The sequence below is a fragment of the Zonotrichia leucophrys genome, chromosome 6 (genome assembly GCF_028769735.1).
Source record: "Zonotrichia leucophrys gambelii isolate GWCS_2022_RI chromosome 6, RI_Zleu_2.0, whole genome shotgun sequence".
NCBI classification, from domain to species: domain Eukaryota; kingdom Metazoa; phylum Chordata; class Aves; order Passeriformes; family Passerellidae; genus Zonotrichia; species Zonotrichia leucophrys.
In genome coordinates, this window is record NC_088176.1 from 27,976,877 (window position 1) to 27,991,566 (window position 14,690).

At 42.8% G+C, this 14,690-nt stretch overlaps 1 protein-coding gene across 7 annotated transcripts in view; it reads right to left on the bottom strand.

Moving 5' to 3' along the window:
• The window catches only part of CCSER2 (coiled-coil serine rich protein 2), a 61,725-nt gene extending 48,444 nt beyond the window's left edge, over positions 1-13,281 (bottom strand). For 6 of the 7 annotated variants that reach the window (XM_064717551.1, XM_064717548.1, XM_064717555.1 and 3 more), the window contains exons 1-3: positions 13,179-13,281; positions 12,374-12,558; positions 96-1,572 (exon numbers count right to left, since the gene is read on the bottom strand). In XM_064717551.1, the coding sequence (XP_064573621.1) occupies positions 96-1,533 (1,438 nt within the window). In that variant the 5' untranslated portion in view covers positions 1,534-1,572; positions 12,374-12,558; positions 13,179-13,281. The remainder of the gene's footprint in view (positions 1-95; positions 1,573-12,373; positions 12,559-13,178) is intronic. The other variant, XM_064717550.1, reaches the window with a different exon arrangement.
• Positions 13,282-14,690: the final 1,409 nt, after the last annotated feature.

The following is a 14,690-nucleotide window of genomic DNA, read 5'->3' on the forward strand; positions in this document are numbered from 1 at the left end:
TAAGCAATGGGTAAGTACATGAAATAACTTAATTACCATTACAGAATTTTGACTTAGCACCTAAAATTTCAAAAAGAACATAAAAACGTATTTACCAGACACATTTATATCAAGCCAGTCGTCAGAATTACAGTGAGATCCTCCACCTTCCTTGAGAGACGTGAAGGGCTCGATGGACGTTCTGCTCCCATGCTCTAATTCCTGAAGGCAGCTCTCCTTCTGCTGGATTTGTACAGTCCTGTTTGCCTCTTCTATATCTATGAAATCATCACTGAAGTCTTCACTCAGATCATTTTTCTCAGAGGACGACAAAGAAGATATCGATATTTCATCTCCATCATCACTCATACACATCACTTTTGACCCATGCTTTCCCAGACTCTCCTGCAGGGCCTCCCCAGGTTCTGTTCTGTGAGCCCTGCTCTCTAGGATGCTGTTTTTATCAACGGCTCTGTTGATGCTGGCTGAGATCTCCGCGCTCTCCAGCAGGCGCGCGTCCGGAGCCGCGCTTTTGCTGCCATCCACAACAGCATTCCCAGCAAAGCGCTGCCTGGTCGGCTTCAGCAGGGAAGGCCGACTCAATCTGTATCCATAGGAAGGTGCTGACCCAGATCCATTTGACAGTGGGGGTTTCTTGGAACAGGGAGCTGACACAGCCGAGTACGGTCTGGTAAACCCATACTTGATTGGCTCGTTTCCATTGGGTACATCCAACTGACACGCGTTCCTTGACAGCAGAGCAGGCCTCTGAGACGTCCTGGCAGCGACATTCTGACTATGATAAGGCCTTGTAAGATCCACAGCTTTGTTAAAGGAATGTGACCTGGTTAGAGATGCACTGGGAAGGAAAGAATTCTGAATGGAATGTGAAAAACTTTGTGATCTTACCATTTTGTCACAGGAAAAAGCCTTGCTGGCATTGTCTGTAGATTGTGCCAGGCTTTCTCCTGAACTTGTCCTTGTGGCACCAGAATTAGCTCTAGGTCTCTGCAAACCTACCACCGGCCGATTTCCATAAAATCCATTTAAATTTGATCTTGGAGCATTGAGTCCAGAGTATGTCCTTCCTGACAGGGTACCTTTGGTGAATTTAGCTGAACTAGAGAGTCCAGGTATAGACTTTGGATTTAATTCCTCAGTAGAAGATACAAACATATTGGTTTGCTTTGCTGCTTTTGACACAACCGAAGCAGTGCTGTTCAAACCCACCCTGAGCTCATCATTGCCCAATGCTCCTTGAGATTGAGGGAACTTCTCAGAATCAATTAATTTTTCATTAGAATTGCGTCTGGTGTTGACCTCTCTCCCATTCTGATCGTTAAGCTGATATTTATTTGATTTTTTCCAGTTGAAAGCAAAGGAAGACATTCCAACAGTGCCATTGTGCTTGTTGAAATTTTTGCCACCGTTACTCCCTGCTAAGTTCACGGCCGTCCCGTTTGGCATCGGTTGCAAAACAGCCCCTAAAGTTTTCATTCCATATTTCGGTAGCCTGGAAACCAAGGATGTCCTGTTTTGATTTTTTTCTTCCATGAGCTATTGGGTACATTGGTCCTTAAAGGGTGCTTGAATCTAAGAAAGGAAAATAAAACAACATTAAACCTGAATCAACCACACATTAAACACAGTTTTCTGTACATTTGCAGCTATAGGCTTCCTAGATTTCTGTGCTAAACTCCACCATGCTGATAAAGAGTAACACAGACACATTTTGTGAACTCCAAAGTTCCAGCAGTTATCTGGCAATAATACGCTCTTCAGATGACAGCTCCCTCTCCCAACTTTCATTCTCTACATAAACCATCTTTTTTTGTTTTCCTTTTGTAATCAATAAAATAAACTTGAGAAGAGTTTGGATGATATTTTTGTTTGTTTCTTCTTCATTTACCCATTTACATTTTTTACTTCATTTACCCATTTTTAGCAACAAACTGAACTTTTCAACTGTTACAATTATTAAGTTATAAAATTAAGATTTATTATTTTTTAAAAAGCCATAAATATGACACAATAAAAACCTGTGGTCAGCAACATAAACCCGTAAAAAACAATAATGTAAAATCTGACTAAAAGCCAATTTTTTGAGATTGTTTTCCATTTCCCCAATGCCAATTCCAATATAGGAAATAACTACTCATCATGCATCTCACCACAACATTTTTTCTTCCCAGACCTTTTGGATCTCCCAAAACAAGATTCACATTCCTAGTAATTGTTTTTTTATGGAGACAGCAGTCTACTTTGGAAATCATCTGATTGGCACATAAACCTGAGGTACAGTGCAAGAGTTGCATAAGGTCAGTGTTAGTAAGCAAATTCAAAAGTTCTACTTATTCAAAGTACATAGAATATCTTGTGTAACCACAGCAAGCATTACCCTAAAGTGAATCACTCCCCAAGCTGCAAGACTCACTAAGAAGCATTTAAATTCTCAGTGATACAGTTGAAGATAAAATCAAAGATAAGATCGAAGTGGCATTAAATTCATGCAAACTGAAACACCCTGAGGATTTGCCAGCGAATAGGATGCCCCAGAGCAGCACTTCTGGAAGCAGATCTACATGACAAAGATAGAAAGAGAAAGGCACTGCAGACAGGGCATTTAGGGGCTCCTAACTTGTTAGAACACCAGAATCCACATTCTGCAACTGGTGTGTGCATTTCCATTTTGAAATACACAAATCCTGACTTTTCAAAGACTCAGTGAATTCTTGCACAGCAGAGACACTGCTCTCACCCAGGTGTGCAAAGGAGGACCAGCAGAACATTTCATTCACATGTATAACACTTGCCTGCATGTGGATTGAGGTGTCTAATGTCAGACTTCTTGCCTACCTGCATACCTTGCACAGGATAATAATATCATCAGGCAACATCAAAGATCTTTATTTCATGTCAACTACATCCAATAAAGTACAACTTTTTTAATAACTCCATGAATAAAAAATGGCCTTTAATATGCTGATGAATTCATTCCCAGCAAGCATCACAGTGCAGATCCCTCAGATGATAACCTCACTCGAAAGAAAAGGCAAGTCTTGTGAAGAAATCTTCCAAATTGAAAAAGTTAAATTAGAAAGCTGCTAATTTAACTTGCATGCTTTATGGATAATTCCCTTTTCACATCTGTCTACCATCTCTTAGGTGACTGCAAAATTTAAATGAGGCCATTTAATTAGATTACTTTAATCCTCCACCAAGTGCTGCAAATTAAACTTGAAAAGGAGACCTTTCAGTTCTCTAGGAAGGGCTCTTGCTCATTTATCCTTGATTAGGCAAAGACAACACATTATCTTCAACAAAACCATACTGATAGCCCAGAACACTTCAGATAATTCAATTAAAAAACAAACAATACTTCTCTGTATTTTATTAGCTATGTAACTGTAACTACTGTGCCACTTTCTGGAGCCCAGATGTTTCATTTGTTTCATTGAAACACAATGTCATCAAAAAAACCACTAAAACTTAACAGCATCATGTCTGGCAGATGTTTTCCAGAAAATGGGGGATTTTCTTATTTAGTTCTCTAAAACTTCCTTAATCTTTAGTTATGTTTACTAGGAAAGATTCCACCAGCCTCACAATTAAACTCCCTTATCAAGCAGCACTGTTACCAGTTAGAGTATGATTTCTGCATCCCAGAAGATTCAAGTTCAGTACAATTTAAATTGCAGCCTACTGTACTATAAAGAAATTCAAAGTATTTTTAGACTTAAGTAATCTATGGATTTTTAAAAAACTGACATTTGGGCAAACAAGTTTTATATTCTTTGCCTTGGGAAATACATTATCTAGTGCACACAAGCCTAATCAGGAATTAAGCTAATTATAAAGAGCCTAGCCTTACATAATGATCCAGGGAAAAGGAGTTAAAATCCACAGAACCCCTCAGAAGTATAATCTGAATTAACTGAAAAGCTGCTACATCCTTACCTTCAAGGATATTCAAGATCCTGGTGATAAGCAAAAGGATATTAATTCTCACCCTCCTTGGTACTTCCTCTACAGAATTATTTACACCTCAATTAAATCCTGCACTGTTGGTTTCAAGTGGCAAGCACAACATTCACTGTCATTTCATTCAGTTTGTTTCAGCACCACCAGGAAGGCAGTTTCCTATACTCAGCTTCTCAGCAAAGTCCAGCTTTGCACCTGAGACTCTGCCCTACAGAAGAAGACAGCTTAAAGATTCACACATCTGAAAATGTATTCATACATTTTAAAATCCTGCAATCCCTAGGATCCCTGCCACCAGGCAGATAACAGCATTTTCCAGTTCCAGATTCCTGAATGGGACTGAATTCCCCTCCTCTTGTCACAGCAGTGTGGAACACCCAGCTGAGGGATGGAACACATGTGACAGGCTGGTGACAGTCCATAGAAATTCCCCTTGCAGTCCTACTGCCATGGCAGCAGTTTCAGATCGGTGTTTCACTCACAGAAATTGAAGTGCACATGTATTTCAGCTGTGCCCTGTGCACAGCTTATAAACCCACCTCTTACACCTCTGGGTTATTAAAATTACATCAGTTATGTGGAAATATCTTATTTCCACCAATGTAGGGAGGTATTGAATGTCAACAGGGAAAAATCTGGGAGGTCCTTGCAACAGAAACAGCAAAAGGCTTCCTCAGCACTCACTTAAGAACATTCCAAGATGGGCAGCATGACTGCAAGTCAATTTTCAGCTTTAAGAGGACCATGGGAGCTTAACAGAATGGAAGAAACTGGCAAGAGATCCAGCTGGCAAACACCTGCTCTGAGCATGACAAGCCCTGGGGAATTCAAGATCATGAATCCTGAGGAAATCATTCATGCTGCATGAATTAAAATGAATCAGAATGCAACCAGAAATTCTGATGGCTTCCAGAGTGAACTTTGAGTATTTACAACTTTTTGCGCTGTTTACTCTGCACGGAGTGGTTTCAGTTCAGCCCAAAGTGCCACCTTCACTCCAAGATCCAGTAAGATTTATCAGCTCTGCAGTGAAATGCTCCAAGCCTGCCTTCCTTCTCCTGTCTTCCATTTTTCCAAAAGATCTGTTCTGGACTCAATTCCCAATGCTTTATGAAGGCATCCCTGAATTTCAGCCACTCTCACTTTCCTATGTCCCAACTGCAGTGATTAAAACCACCTTCCCTGAAACTGCCTTCTGAAGGTACCATAGCCAGGAAGCACAGCAAGAAACTCCAAGACAGCGAGGGCTTCTTGTTCTATTTCTCTGAAATTACCTTGCTTTTCTGTGTCCCAAATTGTGAGATTCTGTTTTCAGGTCTCAAGGCAGCTTACAGATACACCCTTTTCTGTTTTTCCTCCCTCACACTAACGAGATTCTACCCACTTTGAAGGGCTGATCTAGCAAACACCAACCAACCAGTTATCCAAGCTGCTCTTGTGCTCAATTTACTGTCAAAATACACTAGGACAAAGAACAGGAGCAGAACATGAGAATGAATAAAGGGAGAAGGAAGCAAGAAATACCTCATAAAGAGATTGGAGTTTCAGTATTTCTAACATTGAGCAATATCTCTGGTCAATACAGCAGAAAATGTGACATCCCTTGTGAACTCTAAAAGCATTCTTGCTATTCATCAGCATTCTTCATGTTTGATAAGGCAAGAGGACATAAGCACTTACTGGAGAAAAAGAAATAGGGAAATGCAGCTCTATTTTGTAGAAGAAAGCTACCACAATACTTCCAGAATCAAAACCTCCCTCTGCATCCCTCAGGGCCACACTGGCAGTTCACTGTGCCATTAATGCTGTTTACACAGAGCATCAGGCACCTCAAGGAAGCAAAAAAGGGCAAGTGTTACCTACCCAGACAAGGATACTTTGTAATTGTTGCCCACTTGTGCTTTTCATATTAGTCAAACAGAAACTATGCACTTTAAACTCCAAATTTTGACATCAAAACTAACCAAAACATTGAAACAAAACAGGGTATGAGTTGTCATAAGCCCTTTTAGATTTTATGGAAAACAGTTATGAAAATTTTACCTACAAGAAAAGCTTTTGCTAAAAACCTGTTTCTCAAACAAGTAAAGCTGCACTGATTTTTGACATTCTTACACAACTAAAAAGGTGGAAGGCAGTCAAGGTCCAGATGTTTAGCCAGCTGCAGCAAAGAACAGCTTCAGCACAAAGACAAGAAGATGGAAGAGGATAGCTCAGGGTACAGACAAATGACTCCCAGTAGAAGAGACTATCAGGGTCTGTAAGGAAGAAGAAAGCCTTGACAGTGCAATTTCAAGTTCCTCATAAGTGTTAATGCAGGTTATTATGGTTTGCTGATAAATGAGACATGAAGTGCAATGGCAGTTACTCTTTGCTGCCTTGGTGCTGACAGCCCAACTGCTGTCAGGGACAGGTCAGCCAGAAATTGGAATAAAGCATTGGAGATGCACAACTCTTCCCTGAACCTGCTCTTCATCTGATGCTCCTCTTGCAGAAGTCATCAATTCCTCTCTTCAGCAGGCCTTGTTCAACCTGGATGAGCAACATCAAGCCTGTACCTGCAGATACAAACACCAGGCAGCCCTTGCATAACCAGCTCCAGAACACAAGAGCAGGGCACAGTGGCTTTCACAGGCATCCAAGGAACACAAGGCCCAGATGACAGCAGCACTACATTAGGTGTGCTGACCCCAGGAATGCTGCAAGAGGTGGGAGGGATATATTGCCATCTATCAGAAAATTACCATAATCATGGCCAATACATCTGCCCCCAGTGCAGAAACACCCCTGCCAGAAGGAATTAAATTATGTGGATTACTTCACTCCTAATGTTATGCAAGGAACAGCCTCCTGTGGACTGAACCAACCCAGGAGATTCCACCCCAGTGAGCAAGTAAGGCTTCTTCACTAGGGCTGCTTAATAGCACTTTAAATAGCAAAAGATGCAGATGTTTTCAACATCTTTGTTGGAGAAACAAAAAGCCTTTACTCATTTCTCTTGTTGATGATACTTTAAATTGTTACCAAATTTGCAGGGATAACAAACAGAAAGGGGAAAAACCAAAGTAAGAAAAGACAGACATTGTCTGTCTGCCTTACAGATCCAATGCTCTGCAACCTAGAGACAAAGTCACACAGCTACAAAGAAGCCAAAACCTGTTAATCATTCACCAGCACCACCTCCCAAGCCCTTCCAAAAACAACTCCAAACAAACATACTGTGACTATAAAGGACATTTTTTAATCTAGGTTCCTATGCTGCCTTAATACTTCCCTGCATTTATGAAGATTTCTGTCCTGGAAGATAAATCATAATTGTGTATATGCTTGGGTGCAAGTACATGGATTTTGGAAAGACTCTCCTCTTTCCCATCAGAGTCTTTTTTCCAAGGCTTCTCAAACATTTTTGGCATTCTTACATGAAGAATAAGGCAGCAGGTAATCAGAAGCCTGCCTTTCAGAAGAATTTTAAAGGTGCATCACCATCATAAAGGCAATTTAAATTTTATGCTGTGGCTAAGATTGACTGGAAAAATCCCAAACATCAATTGCAGTCTAGAATTAAAGCTTTCTACCAGTGAAATGTCAGATCCTGATCTCCCCTTAAAACATTTTGTGATTATGTCAGCATCAAAGCAACTGACAGCAGAAACAGGCCCTTGCTCCTGCTGATGGTATTAGTCCTTCAGCACAGCATTTCACATGGGTAATTTAATCTGCCTTGTAAGAACAAATCCAGAAAGATTGCATCTGTCTCAAAAGCAGTGTCCTACTGCAAACCAGTAGGAACTACCTGCTGTTCTCTAGCAAATATTTCACTTAGAATCAGAGGAATAACCTTTTTTTCCTCAGCACTATCCACTGTTACCTAGTGATTCAAACACACTATTCCCATCTCTAACTCTTCTAGCAAAGATTTACTTCACCACTGACTCAGTAACAAACTCAAAGAGCTGGTTACCAGTTACTGTTTTCTACTTCTTACATACAAACATGTTAGCTGGAGCAGGATTTTCTTGTTGATAAGAACAGGCAGGCTGAAAGCCAAGTGAAACTTGGTATACAGCTAATTATAACTGGAAATATCCCTTTTTAGACTGCCATGTTGTCCATCCTACTCCTCTGGTTTGTTTATTCAACTGATGCATGTTCTCCATGTAAAAACACTGAGCTGTCTCGAGCTAGAAGCCTCTCACACTGGCACTAACATATTTTTCCATCTATATTTTGTAATGATTAAATAATGACTAATAACAGAAACAATACTTCCTGTCTGAACTGCTGCTGAGCAGTTTTTCTATGTGGGTATCTCAAGATTAAGAATTTCCATGGGTTTAAATCTTCAATGAGGCTGAGCTTTCAACCAGTATGTAAGTTGGTTTTTTTCCCCCCTCTAGCCACATACACTCATTCTTTCTTTTTCTCCTGCTGCCTGAGTAAGAATTGTAGTTATAGGTTAAGCAGAGATAATTGGAAGAGACTGCATGTAATTCACAGACTCACTGGCACTGGGATATCTTCAATAAGCCTGAAGAGGTTCACACGTGATAACTGAGCAAGATTAGACAGGATGAAGCAGAAAGAAGATAGAAAAAAATAGTTTTGAGATTTTCTTTGCTACATATTGCCAATGCTATTTCAGCATAGTTCAGTTTTTCACAGAAGATCATGATCTTGAGACAAGAACACATCAGCACATTGCTATGAATCTAAAAAAATCATATTGTTAAGTCAGCTACTACTGGATTTAAAAAAATACTAGAAAAAGGACTGACAGAGAAAACCCTTAACACTGCTACCATGAAGACAGACAGTGAATTCTGCATAAGCTGGAAATATTATATAAATCATGGAATTTCACTGTGTGTAGATCATGGCACTTCAATGCCCAGTTCAATTCTCCATACAGTTCCTCCAGACAATTTTATTTTAGAGGTGAGCAAAACAAAAATCCTATTAACTCCTGTGGCTGCCTTAAAACAAAAAATAAACCAGAGAAGGGATGATTAGGGCAAAGACAGAATGTGACTTCCTCAACCTTCAACTGTTCTCAATTCATAGAATTTCTTAAATTTGATGCAGTTTATTCAGGAACCCTCCACAGATCTCTTGGCCACTATTTCATGTAACCTGTCCTCGAGCCCCAAACCTTCTTCATCCTTGACTGCCTTAAGCAAGGAGTTCCAGAGCCCCAATAACAATTCTTTCAAGGTTATTTCATTGTCTTGCACAGATTCCCAAGGAAAATTACTACTAAAATTGCTTCTAAACCTCCTACAGTGCCAGAAGAGGCTATGGGTACCTGCTCTCCTGGCTACCAAACACACCAGTTTGTTTCACATTTATGTGTTTTCCTGTATTATTTGAAGTTTCACTTCTTAACATTCATCCTTGATCAAAATTACTGCAGCCACACATCTGTGTATTACAGCTTTCAGCTGAAACTTGCTTATTTGTAAAACACATCTTCAAAGTATCATTTTCTTGCTATTGAGTTTCATTTCATTAGTGCTGGACTCAATACAGCTTCTGTCTACAATTCCACTGATATAAATCAGTTTCCAGTCTCAAAACCAGACTCCCTGAAAATGTTTGAGTACCAAACAACTTTGCAAGTTTCCCACAGCATAACAAACACCAACATGTTTTCGACAACAGAGTGGCAGCCTTCAGGATTTTAATGTGTGTTTTGTGTTTTCCTACCAGCTTTCTGATACACCAACAGCTATTCTGGAATGTACTTCTCAAGGTCAGTTTCCTACAGCGTGGAAGACACAGATATTTGTTATGTCCCCAGAGGTTTGAAACTGAAGGAGAAAAAAAAACCAAAACAGATTATCTGAGAAATTGAGATGCAACTTCAGTTAGGAATGACAGTTTGTCACAGGATCCCTTTCAGAGTTAGTCATCTATGTTGTGTTTTATTCAAATTTACAGAAGGCAATACATATTGCTTGTTTTGCTTAATCAGGATCTCAATGGAGTCATAGTAAAGCTATACATATCCAAATTACCATTTCAGAAAGCTTCCATGATTAAAAGATTTACACAGAGATACTTTTTTCTGCTTTTAACTCTGTTTACTGATGGATAAAGCCATGCAGGCTGACAGATTGTGCTCCTCCCCTCAAGTCTCCTGCTACCAACAGCAGCAGCCTGGGCCTTGCCAAGTTTCTACCTATGCAAGATTGCTTTACTGAGATGAAGGTCACCCAAAAGCCACAGCAACCCTCAACTCACCAAAAATATATATCAACATGACTATGTAATAATTTTAACATACAAGATCAGAAAATAATAGCATTTAAGTAAAGCCAATCTTTAAAACAACTTACAAAAAGAGTGTGAATGGAATGATCAACTAAATCTACATTGCAGTGATAAACTCTGCATCCTTCTAGAAGAGATTTTTGAATCTCCAGCTTAAAGTAGGCATACTATTGAGTCAAGAGGAGCTGGGACATGCAGTTCTCCCTGGATGCTTCCCTTGTGCTGTGTGTGTCACAAGCCATCTGGGCTGATTAGCCTAAAAGCACAGAACTTCTTAGGCTTCAGGGAATAATTGCAGAAATTATGTACAATTTAAGGGTTATTCTGATCCATAAGTTGTTCAGCCACCTCATCAAAGTAAATCCTTATCAGCCATTTCCTCTGGCTAAGAAGCCAAGCCTGCTTGCAGTGAGGACACTGCCAGCAGTGCCAGTACCTCTTCAATAATGCCATTAAAATGCACTCTGCAGAGCAGCACCTCAGCTCAGCACAGACTAAGTGCTCATGAAAAACAAACCCAACAATCTGCAGTGAATCAGGCATTTCAGCAAGAACTTGTGACACCAGCTCCCCATGTGACCAGGGATAAGCAGAACCCCCACCCTGAGGAGACTTTCCTCAATTCCTATAGGATACTGTCAGCAGAACTGCTGCAGCTGAATCCTCCTTTTGGAACAGAGAATGACTACTGAGCAAAGTCCAGGACTCTGCAAATCCAGCTACTTTTGGTTAAGGAGAAAACAACATTCCCAGAGTATCTTCCAAAATGCACCTACTTGGTAGCAGGGTAGAGTGAGCTGTGTGTCCAAGAGCTGGGAAGAAATGCAGAGACCTTTCCTGACCAGCCAAACTTCAACTTTGGGATAACTATTTAATGCTCTTGGGATTTTACTGTACCATACATGTGTGCAGGTATCCAGAGATTTACATAATCTGTTTTTATTGCTCCAATTGAAACACAATACAGGATTTTCAACCTGATTATCAAAAGCACCATTAGTATTTTGATCTCCTTAGCATCCCTGTTGGCACGAGACTTAACCCTGCCTGAAAGCTTCTAATTAAGAAGATGGTGCTGCTGTTTACAGTGAATAGTGGCTGAAAGAGAACACCACAACCACTGTAGATATATTTTATCATATTGGTTTGGTTTCTGTAACCTTATATTCCTTCATCTCCTCTCCATTTTGAGAGATCCACACTTTTTAGGATTCCAGGCAAGAAATGTTCATCTCAAGACTGATGGCCTGATGGCTTTTTATCTAAAGAACCTGTGCCAACATTTCCTACTAACTGGTTTATTCCAAATAACCAATCCCTCTTAAAGGATGATCAGGTCCAAAAGTAATGGATTTTACTCCAATGAGCTTTTAAAGGAACAGTTCCATTAAACAGGATTACTCATTAGTATAACAATACATTAAATGAGATCATTATGTTAATTGAGGCTATTTCTACCCTTTCAACAGTTTTACAGTTAAAAGATAATACTGGGCAGTTTTTGGAATCCAAACATGGATACTTTTATAATGAAAAATACTATCCATGAGCAGAAATTAAATCTCAACTTCAAAAACAACTTTTCTACTCTAAGCTGTATACTGACATAGATCCTTGGTTGACATTTAGGTTACTCATGTCCCATTTGTTAGGCCATCACCTCTTCAGCTTGGAGGCATGTAATTCAAAATGGGCCCATAGAATTTATGTGATCATTACAAACACGATAAAACGACTTGTGAATTTCATTCATTATCAGCAAACAATGTAAATATTTACTGCCTCAGGCTAACCCAAGAGTTTCCTATATTTGTCCGGAAGAAATTTACTAAAGTCTCAGTAACCCAAGAGTTTTGTATATTTCTCCAGAAAAGAGAAATTTACTAAAGTCTCAGTACATATGTGAAGTGGTTCTCAATTATAAAAATTAAACAAAACGAGAACTTAGATTCAACTTCATTTCACTTTTAAAACCTTCGTAGCAAAAAATTCTATTCCGCACCAAACCAAGGCTCAAAGCCCACAGACACCAAGAACAAACCTGCTGTAGACATGAAGCTCTAACCCTGCAAAATGCAGGGTTCCAGTTCCCCTGAAAAGTGCTTTACATCTTTACACAGCATACCAGATGGACAATCCTTACCTTAATTTGATGTCTGGCCTGGACACTAACGCTCTGCTAGAGCATAAAGTTCCCATGCAGTTTTGCTTTCTTAAACTGAAGATAAACAGCTCGACCTCCTCCAGCTCAAAGTTAAAGGCTGAGGTTGCCTACGTTTCATTGTGTGCCAAAGTACATTTGACAGAACACGAAGTGAACAGCAGGCTCTGGGTGACGAAAGCAAAGTCTCAGTGTCATTAAAGTGAAATCACCACAACGTATAGAACATCCCCTTGGTATAAATCTCAACAGATCACTGCTAAAGCAGAAATGCCACCATTATAATCCTTTTCTACTGCCACTATTTTTTTAAACTGTTATCTTTGAACACACACTGGGTGCTTTTGATGCTTCCCCTTTTCGGAGATTAAATCCCTCGAGATACGAAACCTCACGCTACAAGACCTCTGCGGCCGGAGCTCGCAGCAGCTGCTCCCAAGGCACCCGCAGGTGCGTCTGCCCGCACACCGGATCACAGCACACGCCAAGCACCGCAGAGCCGGCACCGGGGCGCTCCCGGCGCCGGGCCCGCCGTGTCCGGCTGTCCCCGAGCCCGGGCACGGTTCGCCCGTGACATTCAGCGGGCCCAGAGCCGAGCGCTGAGGCCGCCCCGCCCGCCCGGCCCCGGCCTCCCGCGGCCCGCGCGGCCCCCGCTGCCGCAGCATCCCCGGCCGAGCCGCGACCCCCGCCCCGGCGCAGGGCGGCGGCGCTGGGCGGAGGACGGCGGCCGCTCCCCGCCGGCTCAGAGCCCCCGATGAGGGCGCGGGTGTGGCCGCCCCGCACTCACCGCCGGCCGGCGCGGGCCGTGTCGCCTCCCGGGGCAGGCCCGCTCCGCGCCCTCGGGTCCCGCCGGCCGGCCCGGCCCGCGCAGGGAGGGGCGGAGGGCGGGAACACGCAGCCGCCCCGCGCCCCGCCGCCCGCCCTGACGTCAGCGCGGCCGCCCCGCCCCGCCCATGGCGGCATCGCCCCATCTCCGGCATCGGCCCATCTCCCTCATCGCCTCATCTCCATCATTTCCCTCATGGCCCCCATTGCCGCCTCAGCCGTGCACCGGGAGCCACCGGGCCCCAGGCCCAGCGCGGCCGCCGCAGCTCGGCCGTGCGGCGCTGCCGCCGCGGGCCGCCTCTGCCTCAGCAATGGTCGAGCAGGCTGGCAGAACCAAGGGCAAATGGGAGTTGTTAAAAGCATTGCAGGAATGGGCCTGCGGGTGTCCCGGCCCTGCGGCATGGAAGGGTGCAATCATGGCACCGTCAGGGGTGGAAGAGACCTCTAACATCAGCCAGTGCGGCCAACACCCAGTGCCAGACCCCCATGACAAACCCATACCACCTCTCTGACAACCTACTCCAGTGCCCAACCACCCAAACAGTGACAAAATTGTCTCCTAGTATCTAATCTGAACCTCTCATGTTTAAGGCCATTTCCTCCCGTCCTCTCTCTGCAGACACGGCAGAAAAGGCCGGCCCCACCTCAGTACAAGCTGCTTTCAGTGAGCTGCAGAGCGATGATGACTCCCACACAAACTTTCTCAAAACTAAACAACCTCAGCTCCCTCAGCTGTTCCTCACAAGATGTATTTTCTAAACCTTTCACCAGCCTTGTTGCCCCTCTATGGACACACTGCAGCCCCCCAATGTCTTCTGTAAAGCGGGGGCCCAGAACTGAGGACAGCACTTGAGGTGCAGCCCCAGCAGTGCCCAGCACAGGGACTGGGATGGTCCCTGCCTCGGTCCTGCTGCCCACGCTACAGCACAGGCACTCAAAGGAGAAAGGTGGTGACCCAGCTGTGCAAAAATCCTGAAGGACTCGCAGTCATTGAGGGGAGACCAGGAATTCTCCATGCCAGTGCTCACAGTACTAATTGAGAGTTTAATTTCCTCAAATTTTCCACCTGTGCTAGGAATTAGAAGGCACTGACAGAAGGTTCAGGAAGTTCCTTGCCAGTGAGGTGAATTACTGAGTCATTATTTACACCTCAGTGTTCTGCCTTGCGGATTGAGTTTCTGCATCTCTCCTGTTTTGGGGCCTTCACTGTCACAGCATTTCACCATTTCATATCGCTGTGCTTCAACATCAGGTGTTCAGAGTTTCTTTTATCCCAAAAGTTTTGATAGCCAACTTTTCTAAGCTTTTGCCTGCCTGCTTTGCCAGGCCTCCCAGAGGGAGGAAGCTGTGCAGTCACCTCAGGCTATGTTTGTGTAGAAATAAAACCAACACCCTGTAATTGATAAGCCTTCTTCACCTCTTGACTAGAAGCTGGGTGTGCCCACATGTCAGCCCAGGCACTGCAATGCCTCCT